A 25,507-nucleotide genomic window follows, 5' to 3' on the forward strand; every position below is an offset into this window, starting at 1 on the left:
GGTATTATATAATTGTAACAGATTACAAATTGTCTTCACTTTTAATTGTCAGTTGTTGGCTAAGGTTCAAGTTTATAGGTGAGACAGTTCAGTGAGGTGTTAGTCTTGCAGTTGTCTGTTAAAATTTTATCAAGATTCTCATCACTGCTTATATTCAGTCTAAGAGCATGGAAAAGTAGTTAAGACTTTTCAAATAGTTATGTCATGTTAAGATTTTAAGAAAAAAAATGAGTCATGGTGCTCAGCACCTCAGTGCAATTGGTAACTGAAGGAAACAGTGTCAGGGCAGATATTCTGTTCAGGGGAAAATAGTGGAAGGGAGTCCTTAGCTGTGCACCAGTTTCATCCTCAACATTGTTGAAATGCTGTGTTTTGCTTTGTGTTTCTAGAACAACGACAGCATAGAAAACCACACAACAGCATTTCCCAGCACAGTCTACCCACGTGACAAGAGTCTTTCAGCTTTACTTCCATGCTGACTTAAGTTTTGACTCAGGAAGGCATTTGTAAACATTTGTTAGTCCATTCCTGTTTGACATTTCAGCATATATATAAATAATTTGCTCAAGGCCTTTAATCCTTAGACTTTGCAAAGCAGAGGGTAGTTAGTGATTATGATTATCTGATACAGACAAGTGGACATTTCTTTAAAGATCAAAATCCTATGCAAAGCACTGTTTTCAATTCTTGCATCATCTAGTTCCCATTTGCAGTTTTGGCTTTTATTTCAGCAGCTACCTGGTTGTATCCTTTTTATAATCCTGAAAGAGAGAACCAACCAAGGCCACTATTTCATCAAATTATACCTGTTATTGCTAAATGCAATAGCTTTGCTGCTGCATTTGCAGTTTCATACTAGAAAGGAAAATCAGTAAAGAAGCACTGTATTTATTAAGTCATTTTATGGGGATGATCACGTAAAACATTAAATTTGGAAATTGTGACAGTAGTACTTCTCTTGTCCACCCCAAAGCGATGATCAAAACAACAAATACCAGCACAAGGGAAGGCCTTACCAGAGTGCTGGAGAACACTTAAATACCAAGGTGGATGTGCTTGGTACTAGCAATTTGCTTCAATTTCCACAAAACTTACCTTTTCCTTGAGGCGTGCAAAATTAGCTAGGGGCTCACACATCAAGCAATTGGACATTCCATGGCAGTTGCAAAAGATCATTTAAAATATCAATTTAAAAGTTACCAAACTTTTGCAGGTGAAGAGTAACTTTCAAAGTGAATGCTTTCTGTATTTTCTGTTAACTGATTTTGTGGATTAAGAGCTAACTGTGCTCCCATCCCTTTGTCTTATTGCAGTCTTTCCTTGATAGTATTCCCCCAGCATCCTTTATCAGAGGGATCAGCTAGTCCTTGGCCCACTGCAGTTACAAGTAGCAGAGCCAGAGGCAAATCTCTGCCTGGAGTGTTTGAGAGAGCAGCTCTGTAGTGCTGGGAAGCAGGTGAACTGGCTCCAAGTGTTGTGAAAGCCACCTGAAGCCTAAGTTGTGGGTACTATGCACAGTCACGGTCCCAGCAGGCAGAAACATCTTACAAACTCATGAGAAAACACTTACTCCTGTGAACTGCTCATCTTTCAATGCTATTCTAGATAATAAAGCAAAGCAAAATGCTTAGTTGAGTTTTACACATATGCAGGTACTGTCTTGGTAAGATTTCTCTGGTAAGGCATGTAGCTTCTTGAAGTTTATATTCATATGAAAAAGGATATATATGAAAAAAAAAGCGCCCAATCATAAACTCTAGTTTATCTTCATGGAGATAAAGTCTTTCAGAAAATAGCCTTGACTTGAAAAGGCATCTCAAGCTGAGTTTTATTTTGTGAACCTGTTGCAGTACCATACAGCAGAGGATGAGGCAAATGCTTAGTACAGTTGCATGTTCAGTGATCTGTTGGTTAAAGTAATTTCTTTTTGTTGCTTAAGAAAAAGTACATCTTTTAAGTCTCTGTTAATACTCCAAGGCTTTCAAAACACTTAACAAGCCTGGAATTTGCAGGCTGGTAATATGTTTTGCATAATATCAATGGCCTGTCTTTGTGGCCCATGGGAAAAAGAAATCCTTTTCTTCTTTGTGGTGCATTCATACAGGCCCTCTGCCCAAGATGATTACAAGTGGAAACACTTTTTGTCTTCTGAAATCTTAATTCCAGCAGCCCAGGTGTTTTTATGAAGCTTCCAGTACGTATCTAGCCAAAAAGGTTTTTCAGAACTTACCTGAATTTTAGTGGATGAGTCAGTTGTATTTTTTGTAATTTTATGGAGGCCTTGCTGGAATATATCCAAACAAATGCAAGAAGTGCTGTTTGATCTCTTCAGATGGTTAAATTGTGATTCCTGTTAGCACTGCTTTGGCTTGGTGCACCCTGTTTCCTAGTCAACTGAGGATGAAGTTGGAGGAGCTGGCAAAGCTATGATATTTACATAATGCCTTTTTTTCCTGTGAACCCTGAATGTGGATGGAAACAGCTTCTAATCTTCTTAGTGATCTAAGCAAAGATTGAATGCTTTGGGTCAAGCTGAGGTTTTGGATAGGCTCAGTTAGGAAAAAAAAATTTTAAATCCCAGCTCTTCACAATGATTGCAAATGGAAATATTTACAGACTGAGCTAGTTAATGTTTCAGTAGTTGATAATATTTTTATTATTTCACCAGTTTGCAAAGACCACATAATCTGTTTTGAGCCATATTTTTTGAGACTTCTTGGAAGCAGAACAAACAGCCCTTGTATTAAGCCCTGGATGCTGTTCGAGTTCATTCCCCTAAGGGAATCTTGTATCATGAGGGATGAAAAGGCAAGTGTCAGAATAAGCATACAACTTCAAAATGACTGGAAAAGACTGCATATGTGATCTTAATCCTTCTTGCACCACAACCACTATGACATGGTAAGAGGAGGAGTTTATTAGGTTGCTGTCCTTTCATAACTCAGTTATTGAAACATTCTGACTGGGATTTTTGTTGTGTGTTACAGTAACATAGCTTTTTCAAACACTACTACCATGAACTTAAAGATTTTAAATTTTTTTAAGGGATAAATATCCTGAACTCATGCTAGAAGTGACATTTCATACTTGATTTGCCTTGCCTGCCTAGATTTTGTGGTATGTTTTCATACAGAAGTCACAGCTTGTCATGCATTCCGAACCAATGTGCAAGTACAATATATTACAGTGAAGGAGGAAAAAAATCAGTCCATCCTATTTACATTTTCCTTTTTCTTCAGGCTTACCTTCCCTAATCAAAAAAATTCATGTTAAGTCATTTGACTTAATATTACCACAAGGAGTTTTATTATGTAATGCATCTTCACATAATATAAGATCACTCAGAGACTGATTTCTCAGAACATGAAAGTTAGTAGGAGCTGTTGGCCCTCTTTTAATACCTGCAGCCTAAAGGTTGCAAAGCAAATGGTCAGGTTTTATGTGGTTGCTTTTGTAACTCAAGTTCAGCAAGCAGGCTTTTTTTTTTAATTTGCTTTCCTTTGTGTTCAATAATAGAATCAATATTACAACCATTCCCTGCTTGAACTTGTCACTGCTGCATTTCATTAACTTTCTCAATATTTGATGCAAATTGTTTCTAATTAACATAACTCCGAATAAAGAAAAAAGGGATTCTTAAAAACCTGTGTGCAGTCTCTACACTAATAAAATTTTATTCTCAGCTATGAAGACTTATACCATTTTATGACCTTTTTTGAAATTGCTGCTGCTTTTATTTTTATTCTTGTAAGTGGTGTATTTTAGAATGAAACCCTTTTATCTGTACTATAATTAATAACCAGAAAATGAAAACACAGTAAGGTAAGTAAGGACATGATTCATTATTGAGAAAAAAGAACACAACCATACTCAGAATTTGGTCTAATATTCTAATATTTTCATTAAGGGAAATTTTTAGTAGATTCTTTTTGGTATGTGTTATCACTACTGCACACATTAGGCGTGCATCTGTTTTGGTTTATCTCCCTTTATCTGCAAAGGAGATGATCTGATTTGTTAAAAAGGGGGGGGGGAAAAGGAGAAAAAAGGAGGGGGGAAAGGAAAGGAGAAAAAAGGGAAAAAAGCAGGGGGATGGGGGGAAAGGAAAGGAGAAAAAAGGGAAAAAAGCAGGGGGATGGGGAGAAAAGGGGAGACAGATGTCAAGTATGCCCTTGTGATTATCCAGAAATAAATTTGAAGAGTGTAAGAAAATTTTGGAAAATTTTGAAATTTTTAAAACAAAATTTGAAGTGTAGGGATCAAGGGCAGTTTCATGAACATGGCTGCCTTGCATTTCCTAAGTGGAAGGAAAATACATAGGAAGGAATAGAAATTTACACACACATATGTATAAACTTGCCATGTGTATATTCTTTTTTACAACTAAAAGGAGATAAATACATAGGGGTACATAATCAGGAGATTGCAGGAGTCCAAATTGTGCTTGTGAAAGTTTATCGAAGGAGTTGACCAAATCTGACCACTGAGCTCTGTATTGTTATTCTGATGGGAAGAAATAAAAGATAGCAAGGGGCCTGTGCTCTCAGAGAGCAACTTGTCAATGAGATTGAGCCAGTCTAAATCTGACTGTACCCAAACACAATTGTTCAGCCCTTCCTCCCGTTTCCCACCCTGGCAGCATGTTCTCCTTGCTCCTTTTTGCCTGCACTTCTGTGTGTGTGTCTGTACCATGAAGAGTAATTGTCTCCTGCTCCACTTCCTTCACATTGTTAATTTTTGTCTGGATGAGTAATCCTCCCTGAGTTAGGGCACGAACTCCTGTGCCAGCATAAGGGCATCTGTGGATTCGTACAGCTGGAGGCCACAGGACCACACCTTTTAGTGGCAGTATGGATTTAAATCAAATGGAGAGCAATATGGAAAAGCAGCCTGAGCTTTACATGCATTGTGCCCCTTGTAAACACAGTGTTCACTGTAACAACAGAAGGGATTTAGACAAGGATGCCACTAGGCTAATTAAGGGCTCTTCTGCTAAAGAGGCTTTTTTTCTCAAGCTTTAGCTCTGGAAATCTGAATTAGCTATATATATAAGAAATAGTTACTATACAACCACAGAAACAAGACAAATTTTTAAGGCCTTGATTAAGACTTCGTTTTATTTTTACATGTACACCAGTATGATACATGATATGGATACTCAGGTTTCAGCTTTGGGATTTTTTTTGATTTAAAAGTGTTTAGGAAACAAATCACAGATGTTATTTTGTTCTGTCTGTTTTCAGCCGGTATTTCTGTGATGAATACTTGCAGGTGATGGATTTGACTTAGGGGAAAAATGATATTACAACTATTATTATCTTTGTTGAGATATTCCACAATAGTAGAAGCTGGATGTTCATGAAGCTGGATGTTGCTCATACCATTCAGGTTCTCAGTTTGAAATGTGAAGGCTGGTTTCAGTGAAACTTCTCTTGTTGGAAACGGGAGCTGCATGTTTTACTCTAAAAGCAATACTGTTCATCAGTAACTCTGAATGATTACTAGTGATTTGAGTAGGCTTTCAGAGTTTTTCAAGTTTAGCATATATGAAAGCACCTGTTAGTGTTCCTTTGCATTAGCTGTGTCTGTGTTTGGAAATGTTCATGAAAGTCTGAGATAAGGCAATAAGCCTGTGCTTCCATAACTCGTGCTGATTTTTAAAATCTTTGTACTGCTTGAAATAAATCTGATCAGAGTTTCAGCTTGATGATTACACTGTACTTTTTTTCCTTGCTTTACCTTTCATCCTTTCATAAACTGGTAGGGATACAGTTCTCTTCCACATTTGTAGGAACTCTTAACACTTACTGTTAAAGCTGGTTTGACTTAAGTATGTTTCCCCAAAATTTGCTACTGCAAGATGGCTTGTTTTCACAATTATGACAATTATGTTGAATTATGTTGTCCTTTTTTTTTTTTTTTTGGTTTTGAAAAGGCAGTGTCGTGGTTTTCCAGAACATGGTCAACCAGTCCCCTTACTATTCCTATAGTACTCTTCTCATAAAATAAATAGGAACAGAAGGTTTAGAAAATACACCCCAATTTCTGACTAAACTGAAGTGTCTCATGGATGCTTGTGCCCTTGATACTCAGTTGCATTCACTTTCATGTTCCCTCATGCTCTGTCACATTAATGAAAGCAGTGGGGCATTGTTTTGATCCTGATATTTATTTTTCTCCCTAGCTGTGTGCTGCCCACCTGCCAACTCGATCAGAGGCGCCCAACCACTATCAAGCAGTGTGTCGGGCTCTGTTTGCCGAAACAATGGAGCTCTACACTTTCCTGGCCAAAATTAAAAGTGCAAAAGAGGTAAGCACTCTGAGAAGGTTTTCTGCTTTTGAGCTCATCACTGTGTGAATTTGGCTTACAAAATCACTTCTGTACCCAGCCAGTAGGGAATGTCAAATGCTTGAGGAGATGATATGTAGTTTTCAGGAAGGACAGTTCTTCAGCTGAGGGGTTTTTAGTTTTGGCTTGTAACCATTTACATCCCTCAGAACTTGTTATTAATTGTGACTAATCTGTTTGGGAGTAAACCAGACGATTTTCTCAGAGGATAACACATTGCATGCCTGTACCCATTCCTGCATACATGTATGCAATATATTTGAGTCTAAAAGCTTCTCTGGTGTTTCAGAGATGTTATGAAGTGTCAGAGCTTTGCCTGTTCTTCCTCAGCTTCTTCCCATAAGGGAATTCTCTTTGCTGAGAATTATCTGAGATTGTTCTTGCTTGTATTTTGTCCCCAGTCAGCAGCTTGTCTTACCTTTTGCTGTATGATTGGTTTGTTGTCTGTCACACTGGCTTCACAGCAGAGCCAACTTTAAAAACAGAAAAATTTTCCCCTTCAGGTCACAATGCTTATGTTCACTGCCTGTTTGGCTGTTACTATTGGCTGAAAGGCCATCCTGTGAACCACTGCAATTAACGGGTCTGGCTGAAGAGTGATTTAAGGATGTTATTTACTGCAGATAGTCTCAGTGATCTGGCCTGCGAGTGGCCCCATGAACAATTCTATTAAGACAGTGTGGGTGCTGGTAACATTGGAAAACTGGTGGGTGAGGGCAAGGGCAGCAAGGGAAACTCATTTCTTAAAGCTGGTTTCTTCACAGAAGCCAACTTGTCAAGTAACAACGCTTTCATAATTTTTTTTTCTTAATAAATCCCTGAAGGATTTTCTTTTCATTTGTAATTCAAGATCTACAGTACCTTTAAGAAGCAGAATAAGATTTTACAGGCTGACCTAAAAATTTTGCTGCTGAAAGAGGCAGAGCTGTTCCACCCACGCACATGTACTCCCACTGTTTTCCTTCTTCTGGTTCTCGGGAACAAATGCAATAAATATCAAGCAAAACAAAAAATAAAGGAGTTACTCCTTGTCAGGTTAATGAGCTGAATCAGCTCATTAAAGAGTCAGATGAGCCTCAGAGCATCACAAGAGAGCTTTTATCACACTGATGGTGGAAGCTGCAAACCAGTCAGAGACACAAGGGGCTGCTGCTCTTTCCTTCCTGGGTGAGACTCATCATCCAAGAGGGAGAGTCCTTCTGAGACGTTTTTCTGCTGCACAGGGTCAGATCTCATCTCCACTTCTTCTGCAGTCCTATTCAAAGTGGAAGCAATTTTTAAACTGAAGCAGTGTCATACAGGGATAATTTTGACAGTGTCAGCATGGCTAAAGAGCCACTTGTTTTCTGAAGTGCCTATGTTATGGGACATCTGCATCTAATACCCCTGGTACAGGGAGCAGTCAGGATACAAGATCTCCATGTTAAATCTGTCTCCCAAGCCTTGACATCGTTAATTTCACATCTTGGCTTTTAACTACTGGATATATTAATTGAGGGACCTGTTCTGGAAACACCTCACTCAACAGCTTTTGCAAAGTCCAAAGAACCCTTCAGAGTTCTTCTTTCTGCTCTGAGAGGAATTATGTTTGCCATAGTTCTCAAACATCTTGGCCACAGTGAGCAGTAATAGGGCATCTCTGTTGTCAATGTCAAAGTAAAATATTGTGGGCTATAACCATTCAAAATCATGTCTTAACAATAATCTTTTAAAAATTATTTTTAAAAGTGGAAAGGTATTTTGAATTTGCAAATTATTTAATCACCTTATCTTTGGGCATAAAAACCCTACAACGTTTGCTCACACCATAGAGCATACAATGAGTTAATCCCAAATGAAAGAAACCATTTGCCTCTCACAGGCTATTAGGCATTGATTCAAAGCATATTTAGGTCAAAGGAAGTAATCCTTGTAGATGGAATTTTGGCCCTACTGAATCAGTAAGACTTTTATTACTGCACCTAACCAGGGCCAGAATTTTGACCTTTTGATTTCATTTTGATTTCACTCTGGATCAGTCCATCAGTAGGCATGTAAGAAATTACCAAGAAAATGATCTTGAAAGCAGCTTTTGTAATCTGAATGCTTCAAATCTATGATGTGCTTGGTCCTTGATCATAGCTTTTATCTAACTACAGATTTGGAAGGTATTTAATTTTGAAAATAATGTAGCGTACAAAATAAAAAACAGGTATGAAGAAAATATGAGGTGGAATGCTGTAAGTCTTGTTGCACCATTTCAAAATGACCTTTGTAGTTTATACTTGAGGCAAGCAGGGATCATATGATCACGTTAGGTTTGTGCCAGTAAAAGCTGTCCTATTGTTTACATGCTCTTCTGTCTTGCAAATACATAGCAGAATCTTAGGTCATGAGGAGTACAATTAAGTACTCTTCTAGTAAATTCCTTTTTTCTTTTCCTTTTGTTATTGTCATATAAGTATTGGGTATAAAGGAGATAAACACTGAATACCTCAGTAAGGAAATTTTGTTGTCATGGATTTGTGGTGATTGCATTGGCAGATAACTGGGGGAGAAAAACAGGTCACATACATCAGTTCCAATTAAAAAAAAATTATACTGTGTAATATTGTGGGTTTGACACTAAAGATGCCAGGAATTTTAAATTGTTAGTTTATTTCAAAAAACAACAGCTTTATTTGGAGATCTTCCTTTAGATTCCCTCAGACCTAGATACAGTTGTGGATGTGAGACCAAAATGAAATTAAAAACACCAAAAAGGGGAAAGAATCCTCTGAAATTATTTAAAATAACTTTCCTGTAGATAAAAATTACTTTGAAATTACTTGAATTCCTTCTAGGGCCACTGAGGGGCATCTGGGTATCTGTTTCCCAGGTATATGGGGTTCATATTTTTTAGTCAGTAAATGCTTAAATAGGCAGTTTCACTGTAGTGGAAGAGGGAGAATTTTTATCTGCAGAAATTCACTTGCTTGGAGTGAATTAAATCTGACCTACCTTATGCTGCAGCCTAGAACAGGCTTAGATGGGAGATATTGCGGGGGAAAATATTGCTGTGATGCTGTTTTCAATTTGGCACTATAAAAACTTACCAGGACTTTGTAAGTCCAGGGTTTCAAGAGGTATAGATTGGTAGGTAGGAGGGATAGGTCTGTAGGTTGTAAAATGTTTTAACACTAGGATATATACTGAGGAGTCACGTGTTCCCCAGTCATCATCTGTCATATAACAAATATAGTGTATATGCACCAAGGGTTGTACTGGCATGAATTTGGGTGAGTGTATTAATCAGAAATGATGAAGTGATGAGTGAGCTGTTCAGATCCTCTCAGTGGATGTCAAATGCAATGTTTAAGGCACTTTGTCACATAATTGATGCCATATGGTTACTTCCAGTCTGATTCAATGTGTATGAAAGGTCAGCAGTAAAGTTGACTTGCAGACAGGGAGATAGTACTTCCATTCTTAAAGAGCGTGAAATATTTAATGTAGTGGATGCACAGGACAGACAGAGTTCAGAAAGATTGATACAATTGTTGCAATAGTTTAAAAATAAACAACTAAATATTTTCTTTTTGCAATTTGAAATTTTTCTAGCAAGTTTATTGGGGTGTTTTTCAGCTTGCTGGCAGTATTTGCATGCTGCTTAGGCTCTGTGAAAGGTGCCCCTGCTGCAGACCCACCCTGGGTACCATCTGCTGCTATCCAGGAGTGGTCTTCTAATGGGCCAAGACCTCCTAATTCTTGTGTCCTGCTGTTTAAGCATTTACAGCTGATAACAAAGATGGAGTACAGCTTGTTTTTCATGTCAAAAAGTGAGCTTTCAAAATTGCAGTAAGAAAATCCCACAGAAAAGGATTCTCTCCCTTTTTAAAATTGTTTTGGGGGGAAAATGGTCCACAAGGTGAAGGAAGTGTATACGTGTATGGCAGGGGACAAGGTAGTTTGAATATCTGCTAATAGTGGACCCATGTAAAAGAAAAGATTCATCTTTTTCAGAATGGTCCAAAAGTCATTGACATAACCTTTGTTGGCACCTGGCCATAGACAGAACTGTAGGCACAAATAAGGGATGTCCATGAGATTAAGCAAATGTTCCTGCTGGGAAGTATCTGAAAAAGTCACACACACATTGCTCAGAGTGGCTCAGTGTGACTGAGAGAGACACGGAGAGACTATGCAGGCAAAGGAATGCAATATTGCTGCTCTGGATCAGACAGGGGATTCACCAGGGCTGTATCCACATTGTGAACCTGCTTTTTTGAAGGGATATCTGCCCTAGGCCTCCTCTGGTTCCTTGTTAATGCCCGGTCTTGCCTTCTCCTGTAGTTAATATTCCACATGCACTTCACGGCTGAGCGAGTCAGCAATGTGCCCTTGCTGCAAAGAAGCCTTATGGTGTCCTGGGCTGCATTAGGAGGAGTGTTGCCTGCAGGTCAAGGGAGGTGATCTTTCCCCTCTGCTCAGCGCTGGTGAGGCCACAGCTGGAGTGCTGGGCCCAGTTCTGGGCTCCCCCGTACAAGAGAGACAGTGACATAATGGAGAGAGTCCAGGGAAGAGCCACAAAGATGATGAAGAACTGAAACAGCTCTCCTATGAGAAAAGGCTGAGAGACCCAGGGCTGTTCAGTCTGGAAGTGAGAGGCTCAGAGAGATCTCATGAATGTCTCTAAATACCTGAGGGGAGAATGCAAAGAGAACAGCACCATGCTCTTTTCAGTGGTGCCCTGTGACAGGACCAGAGGCAGTGGGCACAAACAAAAGCACAGGAGTTCCCTCTGAACAGCCAGAAATACTGGTTTTACTGTGAGGGTGACTGGGCACTGACAAAGGTTTTCTGAGGAGGCTGTGGATTCTTTGTCCTTGGAGATATCCAAAAGCTGCCTGGACATGATGCTGGACAACTGGCTCTGGGGATTTAGCAGGGGGATTGGACCAGCAGACTTCCAGGGATCTCTTCCAACCTCAAGCACTTTGTGACTCTGTGAGTGGTACCAATAAAGGTGATGCTGGCCTGTAGGATGCACTCTGGGTGATAAACTCAACTGGCACAGGTGGTGCTAAAAAATACCATGTTATGCTGGCCAGCATAGCGTATGAGATAAGTGTCCAGTCGGCAGATCAGTTGCAGTAGGTTTGACTTACGTCTCAAAAAGTTGTAGAGATTGATGTACACCCTAGAGCATCAAAATTAATATCCCTTCCAAAACTAATTAAGACTTTGTATATTTTTATAATTTCCTACATCTCAAATTGCAGTGAAAATCCATGCTCATCAAAAACTTATCCATAGTTTTGTTATCCACAGTGTGCCTTGTAATTAGGCTTTTGGTAGAACATAGAGAAAGCTCCCAATCTGTCATCTTTGTACTGTTCTTTTAAAACATGTTGCCTTTCATTTCTGTCTTTTCTGATGTAAAAACATAGTTCTTTCAGTCTGCCTGGATATATTTCAATCCAATCTGTATGAAATGTAAACATACAAATTCTAATGAAGTACATGCATAGAAATGAAATTGTTTCTTTATTTTTTTCCTAGTTTCATGCCATACAAAGATTCAGTTGGAAAACAGCTAAAGAAAAAAGTCAGGTGGCTATACTGCTGTATTATTTGTACAAAATATGATAATAGAGATAGTTAATAGGTACCTAAATAATGTTAATGGCTAACTTATTTTGGAAATAGAGTCATTAGCCAAGTTACTCTCAGAAGTCTTGTGACTGTAAAAGCTGTCAAATACTCTGCTGCTTGGATTTTCAGAGCACAGCTGGAGAAATAAATTAATTCACAAACTCTTCAGCTCATAACTTCACTTTTGCCTACACTTCCAAGTCTCCAGTAACTCCACTTTTGCACCTGTGTTGTCATCAGGCTTGCAGCTCCATCATGATCAGTTTGATCCCTCAATTTAGGACCTTTAATAAGGGAAGATGCAGCTGGTTTGTGTTGGGCAGGGGAAGATTTGGTTTTATTTTCTTAAGTGGTGCAGACACTGTCACTCAATCAGTGTTACATGCCCTTGCTTTGGGGTTTTTTGCCTCTTCCTACAGTTATGTTGAGCAGCATGGTGACTATTGCCCTCTCCAGAGCTGAGCAAAGTGCATCAGCCCATACCTCTATACATTAAGAACTTTGTCTGCTATTAGCTTGAGGTTTTCAGGGACTGATTTAACTGATCCTATTCTCAGTTTGAATTAAATGGGTTTTGGGTCTTTTCGAAGACCTAGAGTAATGCTGCTCCCTGAGCCCTTGGAATTTAAACCCATGTTGAATAGCTGAAGGTATATAAAGCAGTTTTTCCCATGTGTGCATGTTATGTATTTTTAAATTGAGCCTAGATGTGCAAGAATATTTTCTACTTTCAAAGATAACAGTGTAAGAATCAATTTAATCAGTGAACAAGTGACTCCTAACTGGGAGTATAAACTGGGAACTGCAGTAGACTGTGTTATGCAATTGGTGAAAGGCAAAGTCCAGGTCTGGATTCCCTAGAATACAACATTCATTAAATCACTGTGTTTTAGAAAGTATTTTATGGAAGGGAGTCTTTGACACTGTGCTGACAAGAGTCTTAGATAAACTCCCATCTGTCACTGAGCACAGAACAGCGTATCTCAAATGTGGGCCATGCAGCAGCCGCAAATCAAGTGTCTGCTTTTAATAGTACAGCAAGAGGTTTGAAGACATTTGATATTTTTATTACTAGCTTTTGTCACAAAATGCAGTCCTTTAAAAAAATGGCCAAATGCTGTAAAGGTTTTTTAAAAAGGGAAAGCTCTTGAAATAGTCATTTCCTACACATCCAACCCTTATTTCCTAAATGAATGCCCAGGCTTTAGTAGGTGAATTGGGTCTGTGGTATGGGTCTGAGGTTCTGGGATCCTTTAGAAAAACCTTTTTAAGATGTTTCTGCTTTCTGAAGTGGAAATCCATTTAGGCCATGTATTTATTATACTGTAATAGCTTTTCTTAAGCCATTGTCCCAAGGGTAAGTGCAAGTGGCTACAGCAGCAGCAGCTGAGGTTACTTGCAGGTTTCGGAACACAGTTGAATTCTGACAAAGGGTCTATTGTATTTTAAATGTGTTGGTTTCTATAATTTACTGTTGAAACAGAGGCAGAAACCCACTGATGCTGGCTGGGGATGCTGGAGGGAAACCCTAATGTTCCATTTAGTCTACAAGTTTAAACATAATCATTTGTCACAGTGAATTTATTCCTTCCCAAGCAGCACCTGACAGGTGTAGAAGAGTTAAAGCCTTCCTAAACACTTCCTGCAGGCATAGAGCACTTGCTGCTTTCTTCCAAAGCTTTGTTAGTTCTATAATGATGGAAATTCCTTTATTTTCTACTCTTCTCCACTAATTGCATTTAGGGGCCAGAGCCAGGTGCCAGGGAAGGGAATCAACTATCCCTACAAAGTGAGTGTGTCTGTGGTACCAGGGCCACAGCCAAGCACTCAGCACAGGGATGGGGAGTAAGAGAAGGCCAGCTTTGGCAGTTGCCTGTGCTTGTACCAGCTCATTTGTATCATAAAACTGCACTTGGAGAGACTTCATGTCTTGGCTGGCAGGTTTTGCTCCTGCAGCTCTCCAGTGCATGGTAGCGAGCATCACTTACACCTGTGCTTTCTTGGGTAGGAACTGCCCCTCTAGCTATGTTCCAGAGGAACTAATTAGATGGTTACCTTATTTGGAAGACCTTTCAGCTGCTCGGGGTGGGTTTTTTCCCCCCTTCTTGTTTTCTGCTGTTAAGAAAAATGGGTTGTAATCTCTTCTAGCTTCATTAAATACTTATGTCAGTCAAAAGCATCAGCCTTTGAGCATAAACCAGCCCCATAAACTGGGGAACTGCTGTATGGTAGGGAACATGGTTGCTGAGATGGGTGATTGCCACCAGTCTTGTTGAATAGCTGAAGTATAGGTTAAGCAGCTGGAACGCGTTAATTTTAAAAAAATTAAAGTGTACCTTCCAGTATGGGAAGGAGGAGCAAATCTGACAGTTGTGAGCCCATTTACTGAAGTTATCTTTTTGATTACAAAGAGATAAAGGAAAAAGTATCAGATGTTACATATTGCAGTTTACCAGTAGATGTTAGCAGTTTGCAAGAAAGAAAGTAATTTACAGTTCACAGGTACTGTATTTGAAATGATTGCTCCAGCTGTATGATAGGGAAAAGAAGAAACCCTGGATAACAGAATACACATAAGCGAAGTCTTTATGTTACCCATTCTTTCCATTCTTCCATTTTTGCCTTGGGAAGGGCAATTGCCTGTGAGTGTCAGACTGACCACAGTGCCAGGACCAGCAGAAGTTTCCATAAAGACATTCTTTCCCAGTTAGGTATCCTGTTGTGATGCTGCAAGTCATGCCAAAATGTTCCCACATTGTCCCATGATGAATCTGCTTTTGTTAGTGTGGGTGATTTATGGTTTTTCAGAGTCTTCTTGTAAATTATGTATTTTATTTTGATAGGGCAATGGTAGTATTTCTTCTTTGATACCGAAGCAATTGTGTTACTTACATAAATAAGACTATAAAGAACGCACCTGGTCACTTTCCAAAACCTCTGTGGGAGCTGACTCACATGTCCTATCTCTGCAGCCGGGTTTGGTAGATGCTTGCACTGTTGCATGTGCAAGTTAAGCATTCTTCCGGTGCTTCCATTTCTAACACTGAAATGTTGGCAGTTTAGGAACTACTTCCAGGAAAAAAAAAAGTTTTAAGAAGTATGCTTATTTTTATTTTTTTCTGGAAAGCTTAGAAGTTGAATTGAGACTGATTGTTCAGTTCCATTAAAGGAAGAGCTTAAGTGCTTAAAAGATAGAAATACTTTTGGTAGATATGTCTGTCAAATCTCTGACCTGTTACTGTAGTCTTATAAAATAAAAAAAGGAGTTAGCAGAGGACTTAAATATCCATTTCAGATATATTAGTGAGTACTTAGATAACAGATCAAATTAAACATTTTTAAAGATTTCCTGGAAAACTCTCCATAAAAGTGAAGTGGATTACTGAGAAATTGCTTGTACTGCTGATTCCAAAATACTTCAGTACAGAAGTAAACAAACAAACAAAACAAAACAAAACAAAACAAAAAAAAAACCAAAAACAAAACAAAAACCAAAAAAAAAAAAAAGCCTTTTCAATATACAGGTGTTGATGTGTATAAGAAAACTTGTGTAAAGCCACAACCTTCTGTGTTCAGGCTTGCCTGTTCTTTGGTCTGCTGCAACTTTTAACTGTTTTTTGCATTCTTGTTGGTATGATAGCTTTTTATTTTTGCCCCTTTGCACACCATCTTTTCCATATTTGCATGATCTGATCTTGTTCATAAGTAGCAGTTTTCATCTTTGAAAGATGTTTCTCTTCCTCACATGATTTTGTTACTGATATTTCAGAATCTATACCCATGTTATACAGAGTAATTAATTGCAATATATATATTCAATTCTGTCACTATTCAATGTAAAGGTTTCTCATAGTTTATTTCTCCTACAAAAATGAGCTACTTGAATTCAACAAGCATTAATTTTGGTATGAATGGATCCTTATCAAGCTGGTAATATTTTCTGTGTTGTAGCTTAACAGACCTGATGGGTGGTTAAGGTTTTTTTCCCTGTGCATATAAAAACTTAGGGATATAAACATTTTAATATGTAGTTTTTCCTACAGCACATTATTATCTGAAGTACTTTTATACTCAAAACTTAAAATTTGTTCCCAGCATTTAAGGTTAACTTTCCAAGGAAGAGAAATATATTCAAATAGTGTTTCAAGTTACTTTTACAGTATTGCTGTTCAAGTCATAAAACATTCAGTAGAACACCTGAACAACATGATACAAGAGATTAAAAATTAAGCTTCAGTTTTACTTGAGAGTAATGCCACTGTTCATTCATTGACTCATTTCCTATTCATTGGCAGAACCTGAAGAAGATTCAGGAAATGGACAAAGAGGCAAGTGATGAATCCAGCACGGATCTTGATGAACTAAAAAATGCTGACTGGGTAAGACAACAATGGAATAGTGATTCAGCATCACTGCTGGTAGTTTATTTTCTTTATAAAGCTTAACTAAAGCATTATTACCTCCACCCACATGAGACTCCACCTGAAATAGCGTCCGTTTCTGTATCTCCCAACATAAGAAGGATGTGGACCCGTTGGATTGAGTCCAGAGGAGGCAACAAAGATGCTCGGAGGGCTGAAGCACCTCTCCTATGGAAACAGGCTGACAGAGCTGGGGTTGTTCAGCCCAGAGAGGAGAAGGCTCCAAGGAGACCTTAGAGCACCTTCCAGTACCTAAAGGAAGCCTCCAAGAGAGCTGGAGAGGGACTTCTTATAAGGACATTTAGTGACAGGACAAGATGGAATGGCTTTAAACTGAAAGAGATTTAGATTAGATATTAGGAAAAATTCAGATTATATATTAGGAAAAAATTCTTTACAGTGAGGGCGGTGAGGCACAGGAACAGGTTTCAGCAACCTGGTCTAGTGAAAGATGTCCTTGCCCAGTTCAGGGGGTTGGAACTAGATGAGCTTTAAGGTACTTCCAACCGAAACCATTCTATGAGACTGTGTTCGAATCAGTCTCTGCATTTTTTCAGTATATGAATTAATAGTAACTCATGATAAGTTCGAACTAAATGAAGTCTTAAATTTCCTTTGCAGACAGATGAAACAATGCAAGTATCCAAGCAATATATTTTTCCTTAGCCTGTTTTCATGGAGAAGCTTTTGCAGTTCAAAAAGATGACATTTAGACACCTTCAAAGGGGCAGTCAGGCAGTCAGCAGAGCCAGCAGCTGAATTTCTCCACTGATGAACAGAAAGGGCTACAGGGAAACTCTTGCTCAGGAGTAACTTACTGTATTTTCTAGGTACTGTTCTTGCCAGTTTATAGAGGAATATTATGAGGTTCTTGAAAAGTACTGGATTTCAATTTTCCTATCTTCTGTCCACCATCTGTTCTTTCTTCTCTCCAGCAATTCTGTTTCACAGAAAATGAGAGGGAGATGTTAGTGTGTGGTGCTCTTACAGGCAGAGGAAAAGAAGTTGAGTCCTGAGAGGATCAAGACTGCAAGATATTAGGACTTGGAGTCCATTTCAAAATTTCTATTTAAAGAACAACTTTTGGGATATTTGCAGGAAAGTCCTGGGCAACAAATTTTCTGATTCAATCACTGCTTTAATTCATATAGTAATAGCTGTAAGTCTAAAAACTTGGAATATGTGCCTGCAGTATACTTGAAGTGGGAATATAGATGTTGGGTATGTGAGGTGGTATTCAAGGGTAAGGTATCATATATAATTTCTGGCTCTTTTCTCTTCAGGCTCGTTTTTGGGTGCAAGTGATGAGAGATTTACGGAATGGTGTTAAACTGAAGAAAGTTCAAGAGCGTCAGTACAACCCACTGCCAATAGAGTATCAGCTCACACCCTATGAGATGCTGATGGATGATATTAGATCCAAACGCTATACCTTAAGGAAGGTCATGGTAAGTCAAGAGAATCACTGGAGTTTGTCAAATCTGAAATGTTATTTTCCCTTTTTTGTCTTCTTTTTGTTTTTCCTGAGAATCTTGAAATTATTATTTCATATAGGTACTAATGTTCTTGGGGTTTATATGGCATCAAAACTTTGCACAGTGCATTGAGGGAGGGAACATGAAACCAACACGTGTACTGTACTTTGTTTTCCATGTGGCAGGCATTTAAAATTCTGAGAGATGTGCCTACATATCATAAGGTTGAACAAATCACTTGTGTTGGGTTTGTGATAACTTTAAGAGTCATCTCAAAAGTCCTGTCATGCTTTCCACTGAGAGATTGTTTTACTCTTCTTATTGGAGAGAACATTTATCTTGAGCTACAACATAGGTTTTGGAATTCCAGAGTACAAAATGCTACCATGACTGATAATGTGATGGGAAAGGAAGACCTACAGTGGTTGAAAACTGCGTGTATCACAGTGGTTGAAAACTCACATTCCCATGACCTGTTACGAATTTTCAAGGAATAATCTATGTAAAAAAATTTAAATCTTCCATTTGTAGAAGTTGAGCTCAGTTATTTTCAGCATATTCTATTGTTGCTTTCAAGACAATATGCCACAGCAAGCTGGAGAGTGTTCATGGGTCTCCTCCTCCTAGATCCTCGTAAAGGTGCATGTAAAACTGACTTGAGGAACTCTTCTTATGAGAACCCATTTGATATTTACTGGTGTCTCCCTGTTCTTTTTGTCCTTTAGGGTTACTTTTTTTTTCAACATTGAGATGTTCTTCCTGATCATCTAGCAACTGATCTAAAGGGTGTCTTATCCCTAGTAGGATATTTTAAATCCCTTTGTCAGAGGCATGTATTTGGTCAATATCCATATTTATACCTTATGCTTACTTAATTTCACCTGTCATTAGTTTCAGTGGAAGCACTGTCATAGAATATTCAGTATTCACATGTTTACTTTCCTGACAAATCCTCACACAGTGAGAAAGCTGTGATTCCACCAAAAAAAATCAGAGGGGTGGGTGGGGGGCTGAGGGAGACAGGTGAGAGAGGCAGAAAGTGTGTAGTATTAATGCTTTTTATGTTTGAGCTGAAAATACTTTCCTAATCAAGATCTGGATTTAGACTATCCGATTGTATGTATTTTCTGCAGCAGATGTTGCTTAAATGTTAAATCAGTAGGGTAAAATACATACCCAGGTAATGATGTTATCTGTCTTGCCCTAACTGTTCAGAGAACTGTGCTAAGTGTTCTACTACCCGCTGCAACAGAGGAGTAGTCCCCTCAGGACCTTAATTACTGTATGCAATCAGGACAGTAGTTTTGTTTGAATTGGAGCCCCTGGGTCATCTAATTTTGCTTTTGTAAGACTAGCTTTTAATTCATCTTCTGCTAAGCAAGCTCCTGCCTCTTCAGAAGAGATTTCCTTCATTATGTGGTACATCTTGGGGGCACAGCTGCTGCTCCACTCATCCAGACTCTGGCTCTGTATAAAATCCCTACAAGCATCTATTTTTGGCCTGCTATCTTGTCTTCTAGATAGATTGTCCAAAGTGAACTCTGGGCATAAATACAAAGTGAGGTTACCATCAGCTGCAGGTATAGTACCTGTAGGGCTGTCTGTGATGCAATTGCTGGCTTAGTCTGACAACTGCTGATGACACTATGTTACAAAAATCACTTTCTTACTGGAAGCCTTAAATTTAGTAATTTGGATCCTGGTGCAGGGTCTGCTTGAAGATTGTGCAGAGCATGTTCAAAAATAAGAGTGCAGCTTGACATGGAATGTGTGGGACCTGAAGGATTCACACAGAACTGCAAGTTTAGTTATACTACATAGATACAGCATCTTCTAGCTGACTGTCACAAGTTGAAGCTGATTATATGGACTCCCATCAGCAGAAACCCTTGTGGTTCTTGAGGAGAAAAGGTTGAGGATCCTGAATCTGAATTTTAAGGCAGTCTAGAAAAGATGGATTTCTTTCTATCATGCAAAATGGATGTTCAGCAAAATTTGTATTAAATGTAATTATTGCTTTAAATTTGTGGGTAGTAGTTTTAGACTTGGTAGCTTGTGTGAATACATCTCCTACTAATGATAACAAGAGGTTAAATAAAATTTTAAAGTAATAAGTAGTTTTTTTTAAGTAAATGAAGTGCAACATTAAATCTTTAGTGTTCTTTTTATTAATCTGATGCTGTGTTTAAAAGAGTAGCTTGATCTGTCCCTGACTGCTCACTGCTGTGAGTAGAAATTAAGGAAGGAACAGATGTTCCTGTTAGACCATACTTTGGTGTTTCAGGGTGCTGTGCTAACTGACAGCAGTAACTGGAGCTTCCTGTTCTCACCCATTGTTATAGTGCAAATATTTGAAATGTTTTGAAGATGTAAAATGTCAAATTCTGGGCTTTTGGTAAATAACTGGTTTCATTTGCTTCAGTGACGTTGGCATTTCTATTTCAGTACATCTGAAAATAATTTCAGATTTGTCATCTTTCTATCCTGAGGCAAGAGTCCTCGTTGCTGCAATTGTTGTGGGAGCAAGATAGCTTTCATTCTAGAATTTTATAATCTTTAAGTATCTACCTTAGAGAGATTTAATAGCTTTCTTCACCTATGGAGCACCCACTCCCACAAAAGCTAAAAGCTGTGGACATTGGTAGAGTCAACACGTGAAAATGGAGAAATTTAATAATTAAATTATCCTTGCAGGCTTAATTTTTCTTTATTATTCATATGTGTTGAGCTACAGATTTTAATTTCACAGTGCTTCACAATTAGCTCTCCTTTCTGCCCATCTCCCCACCCCTCCAAGATATGCACCATTCACTTATTTCTTGAGCAGTGCTTATTGAACAGTAACTGATGTCTCCTACATTACTGACTCAATACATGCCTCTCAGGTACTTCTATGGCCTCTCCAAACTCAGCATTATGTTACATAGCAGTTGCATCCTTTGTAGGTACCAGCACTCTTGTCTTCATATTTGGGCTCTTCATGAGTACCTGTCATGTAGTGTGGTATTAGCTTGGCCATGTTGCAGAAGGGGAATTTAAGCATATAGGTTGAAGCCATTACTATCAAAAATATCCAGTAATTTGAATGTCTACACTGAGAATCCTGGTCATGGGTTTTTTTTGTTTTGGTTGGGTTTTTTTTGGGGGGGGGGAGGAGGGTTGGTTTGTTTGTTTGGTTTGGTTTTGTTTCTTAATTTATTTCTTTGCAGTATTTAACATCCTAACAGTACTTAGGTTAATTGCAGTAACAGCTGTCCACAGAGAGTATTTTCATAAGCAAGTTTTCATATGCTTCAAGCAGGCCATAGAGAATGTGAGCACAGGACTTTGACCAGTTTGTGCAGCTGGGTGTTGTAGAGTCTGTTGTTCTCTTACACACAGTTCTGACTTGGTTGTGGTGAGTTGCTTTCAGCAGGGAAACTTTGCTTTTCATTTTACACCTTCAATACACGTTTCTACAGAAGTGTAGGAGTCGTCCTAGATAGAGCAGAAAGCTTTACAGTTCCTAATTGTGCTTTAGGGGTATTCAGAGGAGGGACTCTGTGTAAGTACTGTGGTTACCATGTGGTATCATGAAATTGTTTCTGCAATCGATGTGCAGGAACAGCAGTGTGAGTACAGTGCCTCACGATGAGAAGTACCAAAGCACTTCATTCTTGGACACTGCTGCTTGTGCTTGCTGTAGGGTGTCAAATGCTGTGTAACAACTGTGTTAAATAAACACTACCCTATTTGCATAATGCAAAATCATAAATAGATATCTACTGATCAGTACTGTAATTCACCACAGAACTTTATCATGAGCTGTTCTGGAAATGATGTTGTGTGTCCCCTCTGTCTTTTTCAGTGTCCATGCAATTTCCTTTTAAGTGAAAATTTCTAGCTAGAACAGAATAATATCAGTTTCCTTCTGACTATTATTTAAAGATAGCACTCTCCTACTCGTTGCTGACACCTTTTCTAGCAAAACAAACAAATAAATGGCTAAGATAATTGAATGTCAGTGATAGGTGATGTTATATCAACAATGTTTCTTGTTTGGGATCACCATTCTTAAAGCTTTGGGCTTCAGCCAAAGGTAACTAAGTAACATTTGCCATTCTTTTTTTAATTGCAAATCCATATTTATATACTAAAATGTGATGGTAGCAGGTTGTTGGTAGATGATGACATGCAGATTTTTGTGTGCATTAGCTGTTTAGATCTCTACATTTATCTTTGATTTTTATAATAATTGGTTAAGCTTTCTTCACACTGCCAGTTTTAATGCATATTGTTGTACAAAAGCTGTTTTACACACATGAAGACTTAGGATAGTTTTACTGTGTTTTGAGGTATTTATCCAAATACTGTTTTGTAGTTGGGGCCAGCCTGGTATGTGGAGAGAAAAAAAAATTCCATAAACTTGTTCCTTGGTGGTTTTTTCCCCTGCATGTATCATGGCTGCATCTGTGCAATGTCTCTGATTTAGACTTTAATCAAGAGCCATGAATTTTAATTAAGTAAAAGTAAAGGATGCATTTGAAGTTGCTCACTACAGAGAGAGTTAGTTTGAGTAAATAAATAGATCTAGTGTGAACAGAGAAGATAAAAGTTTCCCTTCAGTATCTTTCATGTCAGTATCTTGTTTGGGTGCCAAGTATGAGAAGGTGGATTCTGCCCCTGGTGCTCCAGCTCGGGGCTTGTTGACTTCAAAACATCCACTTTCTTGGCCACCAGCTCCCCATGTATCCTGTGGAAAATCACTTAAGCAAATCCTACATTTCTCCTTTTCCAATAAGATGGTAATACTGATACTAATTATACCCTGGTGGCATTAAGTCAGGGCCTAGAGTGCCCTGAGGTGAAAGGCTCAGAGCCATGTATTATTTATTGACTATTGTCATGCAGAGGGTTGTTCCCCAAGGCTTGAACAGAGATTATCAGTTTACAAAACGGCTGTTCTGATGGTAATAATTCTCAACTTCAGCTATCAACTTTGACATCTGATGAACAGTAGCTCAGGGCACTCTGGCCTCAAAAAGTTGCTCAGTCTTTGAACAGAAGAAATCAATCACATCCCTTAAAATAGTATTCTCCTCATCAGGAAATGTCAAATCACGGTTTAGTATAAACCTTTTCCATTTTAATTTTTCTGCACTATTTTTAAGCAGATGATGCATGTTGCAGAGTTTAGCAGCTTGGTATTCTTTGCCAAGCAACATGAAATTCACTCTTAGGAAACTAAGGAGGGTGGAACAAATAGAGTTTGGACTGTGTCTGGGGTAGGATATCTCCAGAAGGAGTCCTCAGGAAAGCAATTAAATGCTCCCCAGGAGGGACTCTGCATCTGATTTCTCAGAGGTAAAGGGATGAATCTTCTCGGGGAGGCTGTCACTTAGCCTCAGCCTGGAAACAGGGCATGCCTGAGGTGAGCAGAGCTTGTATGGAAGCTGCGTGGCATTGGTGAAGTTCAATTAGGGATCATATTCAGGTGACCTTATGGACATTTAAACCCCTTTTTGTGATGGCAGTAATCCTTCTTGTTAACAAAAGGGTATGTGATTTGGCAAACCAGACATTTGTCTTTACATAGGTTTTTTGGCTACAGAGTATGTATGAGTAGAGTCCCACCAAAAAAAAAAAAAAAAAAAAAAAAAAAAGGCAACTGACCCTTAAAAAAGAAAAAAGAATCTGAAATATGGGACACTTGGTCTAAGCAATATAGTGTCATAGTGTCATGGAAATTTCTGTCACATTGGAGGATAGGGCTGATAGCCAGCTACTGTGTAGTAAGAGGAGGTGGCAGAAGGATATATATGACATAGGATGATCTCTTACACCTGACAGTGTGCTTGGGCACTCTGCTCTATGAAGTCTGAACCTGGCAGTTGTTTCTTTTTAAGCAAATCCATACACTTATTCCCAGCTTACAATTTGTAGATTCTTCATATGATAGGAAAACTTCCATTCCCTTCTTTAAATCCTGTACATATAGCAAATTGATGACTCTTCCCTGTGATGTCTTGTATATGGTCTTACATCTAAATGAGGTATCGGAGAAAGAAATGTCTGTGTCTCTGGAGAAAACCAAACAAAAAAGCAAACAACCCCCACCCAGCCCCTCTTCTACAGAAATATGGGATTTACAGCGAGGAAATGTACTTCTCCCATAGACACAATTGCAGCCTTGACGTTTGATTTCATCACTTCAAAATCCTAAATATTGCTGCTTAAAGCTGCTGCAGTTGGAGTTATTTTGCAGCTATCAGCAAAGCTGAAAAGCTGCTGCATACTTTTTTTTGCTTGCCTGTGCTCTGCATATGGATTGTTGCTCTGCTTAGGACTGGTGGGGTTTTATGTTTGGTGCAGGTATCAGAACCCAGCAGCTCTGTCAGGCTTGTTGTGAGTTTTCAACTTATCTCATCTGCATGAATACCAATGTGGAACAAAGCTATATATAAATGCATATATATATTTCACTTTCTCTTTTCCAGGTCAACGGTGACATCCCACCTCGATTAAAAAAGAGTGCCCATGAAATAATCCTGGATTTCATCCGATCGCGACCTCCATTAAATCCTGTATGTAATCCAGTGGGCTTCATTCCTAACAAAAGAGTGTCTTTTTAAAGCATGTTTGGTTCCAACAAATATGTAAATACGATATTTTCTGCCTGGGCTTTCAAAAATGTTGTCTTCTGTATATAGAACAGGATCCCTTAAAAGAACAGTGTGTAACATGTTGCACATACCAATTAACAGCTGTTATTGCCAGCAGCCCTTTATCTCTGGAAATCATGATGCATATAACCCTCTTTCAATTTATGTTGAGGTTTGAAACTGAGTGCATGTAAAATCACATCACAGCATTCCACATTTTTTTCCAAAAAAGTGTGAAATCTTCTTTCAAGGAAGCACTTCTTAATGTAAATACGATTGTCTCTGCATCCCAAGGCCTCAGCAAGGAAACTGAAACCAACGCCGCCACGGCCCCGCAGCCTCCATGAAAGGATCCTGGAGGAGATCAAGGCAGAGAGGAAGTTACGTCCAGTCTCCCCTGATGAGATAAGGCGTAGCAGGCTGGGTAAGCACGTGGCCAATTTTTACCTGCAGCATCCACAGAAAACTTCCCACATAAGAAGCAGCAATTGTAGCCACATCTGTGCAGATGTCACAGAAGACAAAATTACTCCTTCAGAAGAAGAAAGAACCTACAGCCTTTTCTAGGGCTATGCAATCTTTGTGCGTAGTTATATTTTAAAATATGAAACTGAACGGTTCAGCTTGATTCCATTCAAGTTTTTAGTGTAAGTATTAGGTAAATGGAATGGTATTGTATTGCTTGTTGCACATGACAGTTAATGTTAGATTTGCTCAGAATGGAACAGGTATTGCTTGTCTCTAGTGCAGTATACCTTGCCTATCTGCAAGTACTCTTTACATGTCGATTTTTAATTAATTTATTCTCTTTGTTTCCTGTTGTTAGCATCATCAGCTTCTTTTTTTAATTTAAATTTTGTTTTTATTTTGTTTACTGAATCTGTTGCATTTATTTTGAATCTAAGTCTTTGTTTCCTTTTCCAAGTTATGGAAAATGTGTCTGTAGGTCTTTTTATGGGAAAATAATTTGACTTGCACTGAAAAGCATTTCATTTCGGCAGTGTAGTT

General features: G+C 38.6%; 1 protein-coding gene across 1 annotated transcript in view; it reads left to right on the top strand.

Moving 5' to 3' along the window:
* SPIRE1 (spire type actin nucleation factor 1) overlaps window positions 1-25,507 on the top strand; it is a 66,774-nt gene that overhangs the window by 16,376 nt on the left and 24,891 nt on the right. Inside the window, exons 2-6 of the mRNA XM_082289636.1 lie at window positions 6,185-6,310; window positions 16,258-16,341; window positions 17,667-17,831; window positions 24,335-24,421; window positions 24,794-24,923. Of these exons, the coding sequence (XP_082145762.1) occupies window positions 6,185-6,310; window positions 16,258-16,341; window positions 17,667-17,831; window positions 24,335-24,421; window positions 24,794-24,923 (592 nt within the window). The remainder of the gene's footprint in view (window positions 1-6,184; window positions 6,311-16,257; window positions 16,342-17,666; window positions 17,832-24,334; window positions 24,422-24,793; window positions 24,924-25,507) is intronic.

This window comes from Coloeus monedula, assembly GCF_965178545.1.
Source record: "Coloeus monedula genome assembly, chromosome: 1".
Lineage (NCBI taxonomy): Eukaryota > Metazoa > Chordata > Aves > Passeriformes > Corvidae > Coloeus > Coloeus monedula.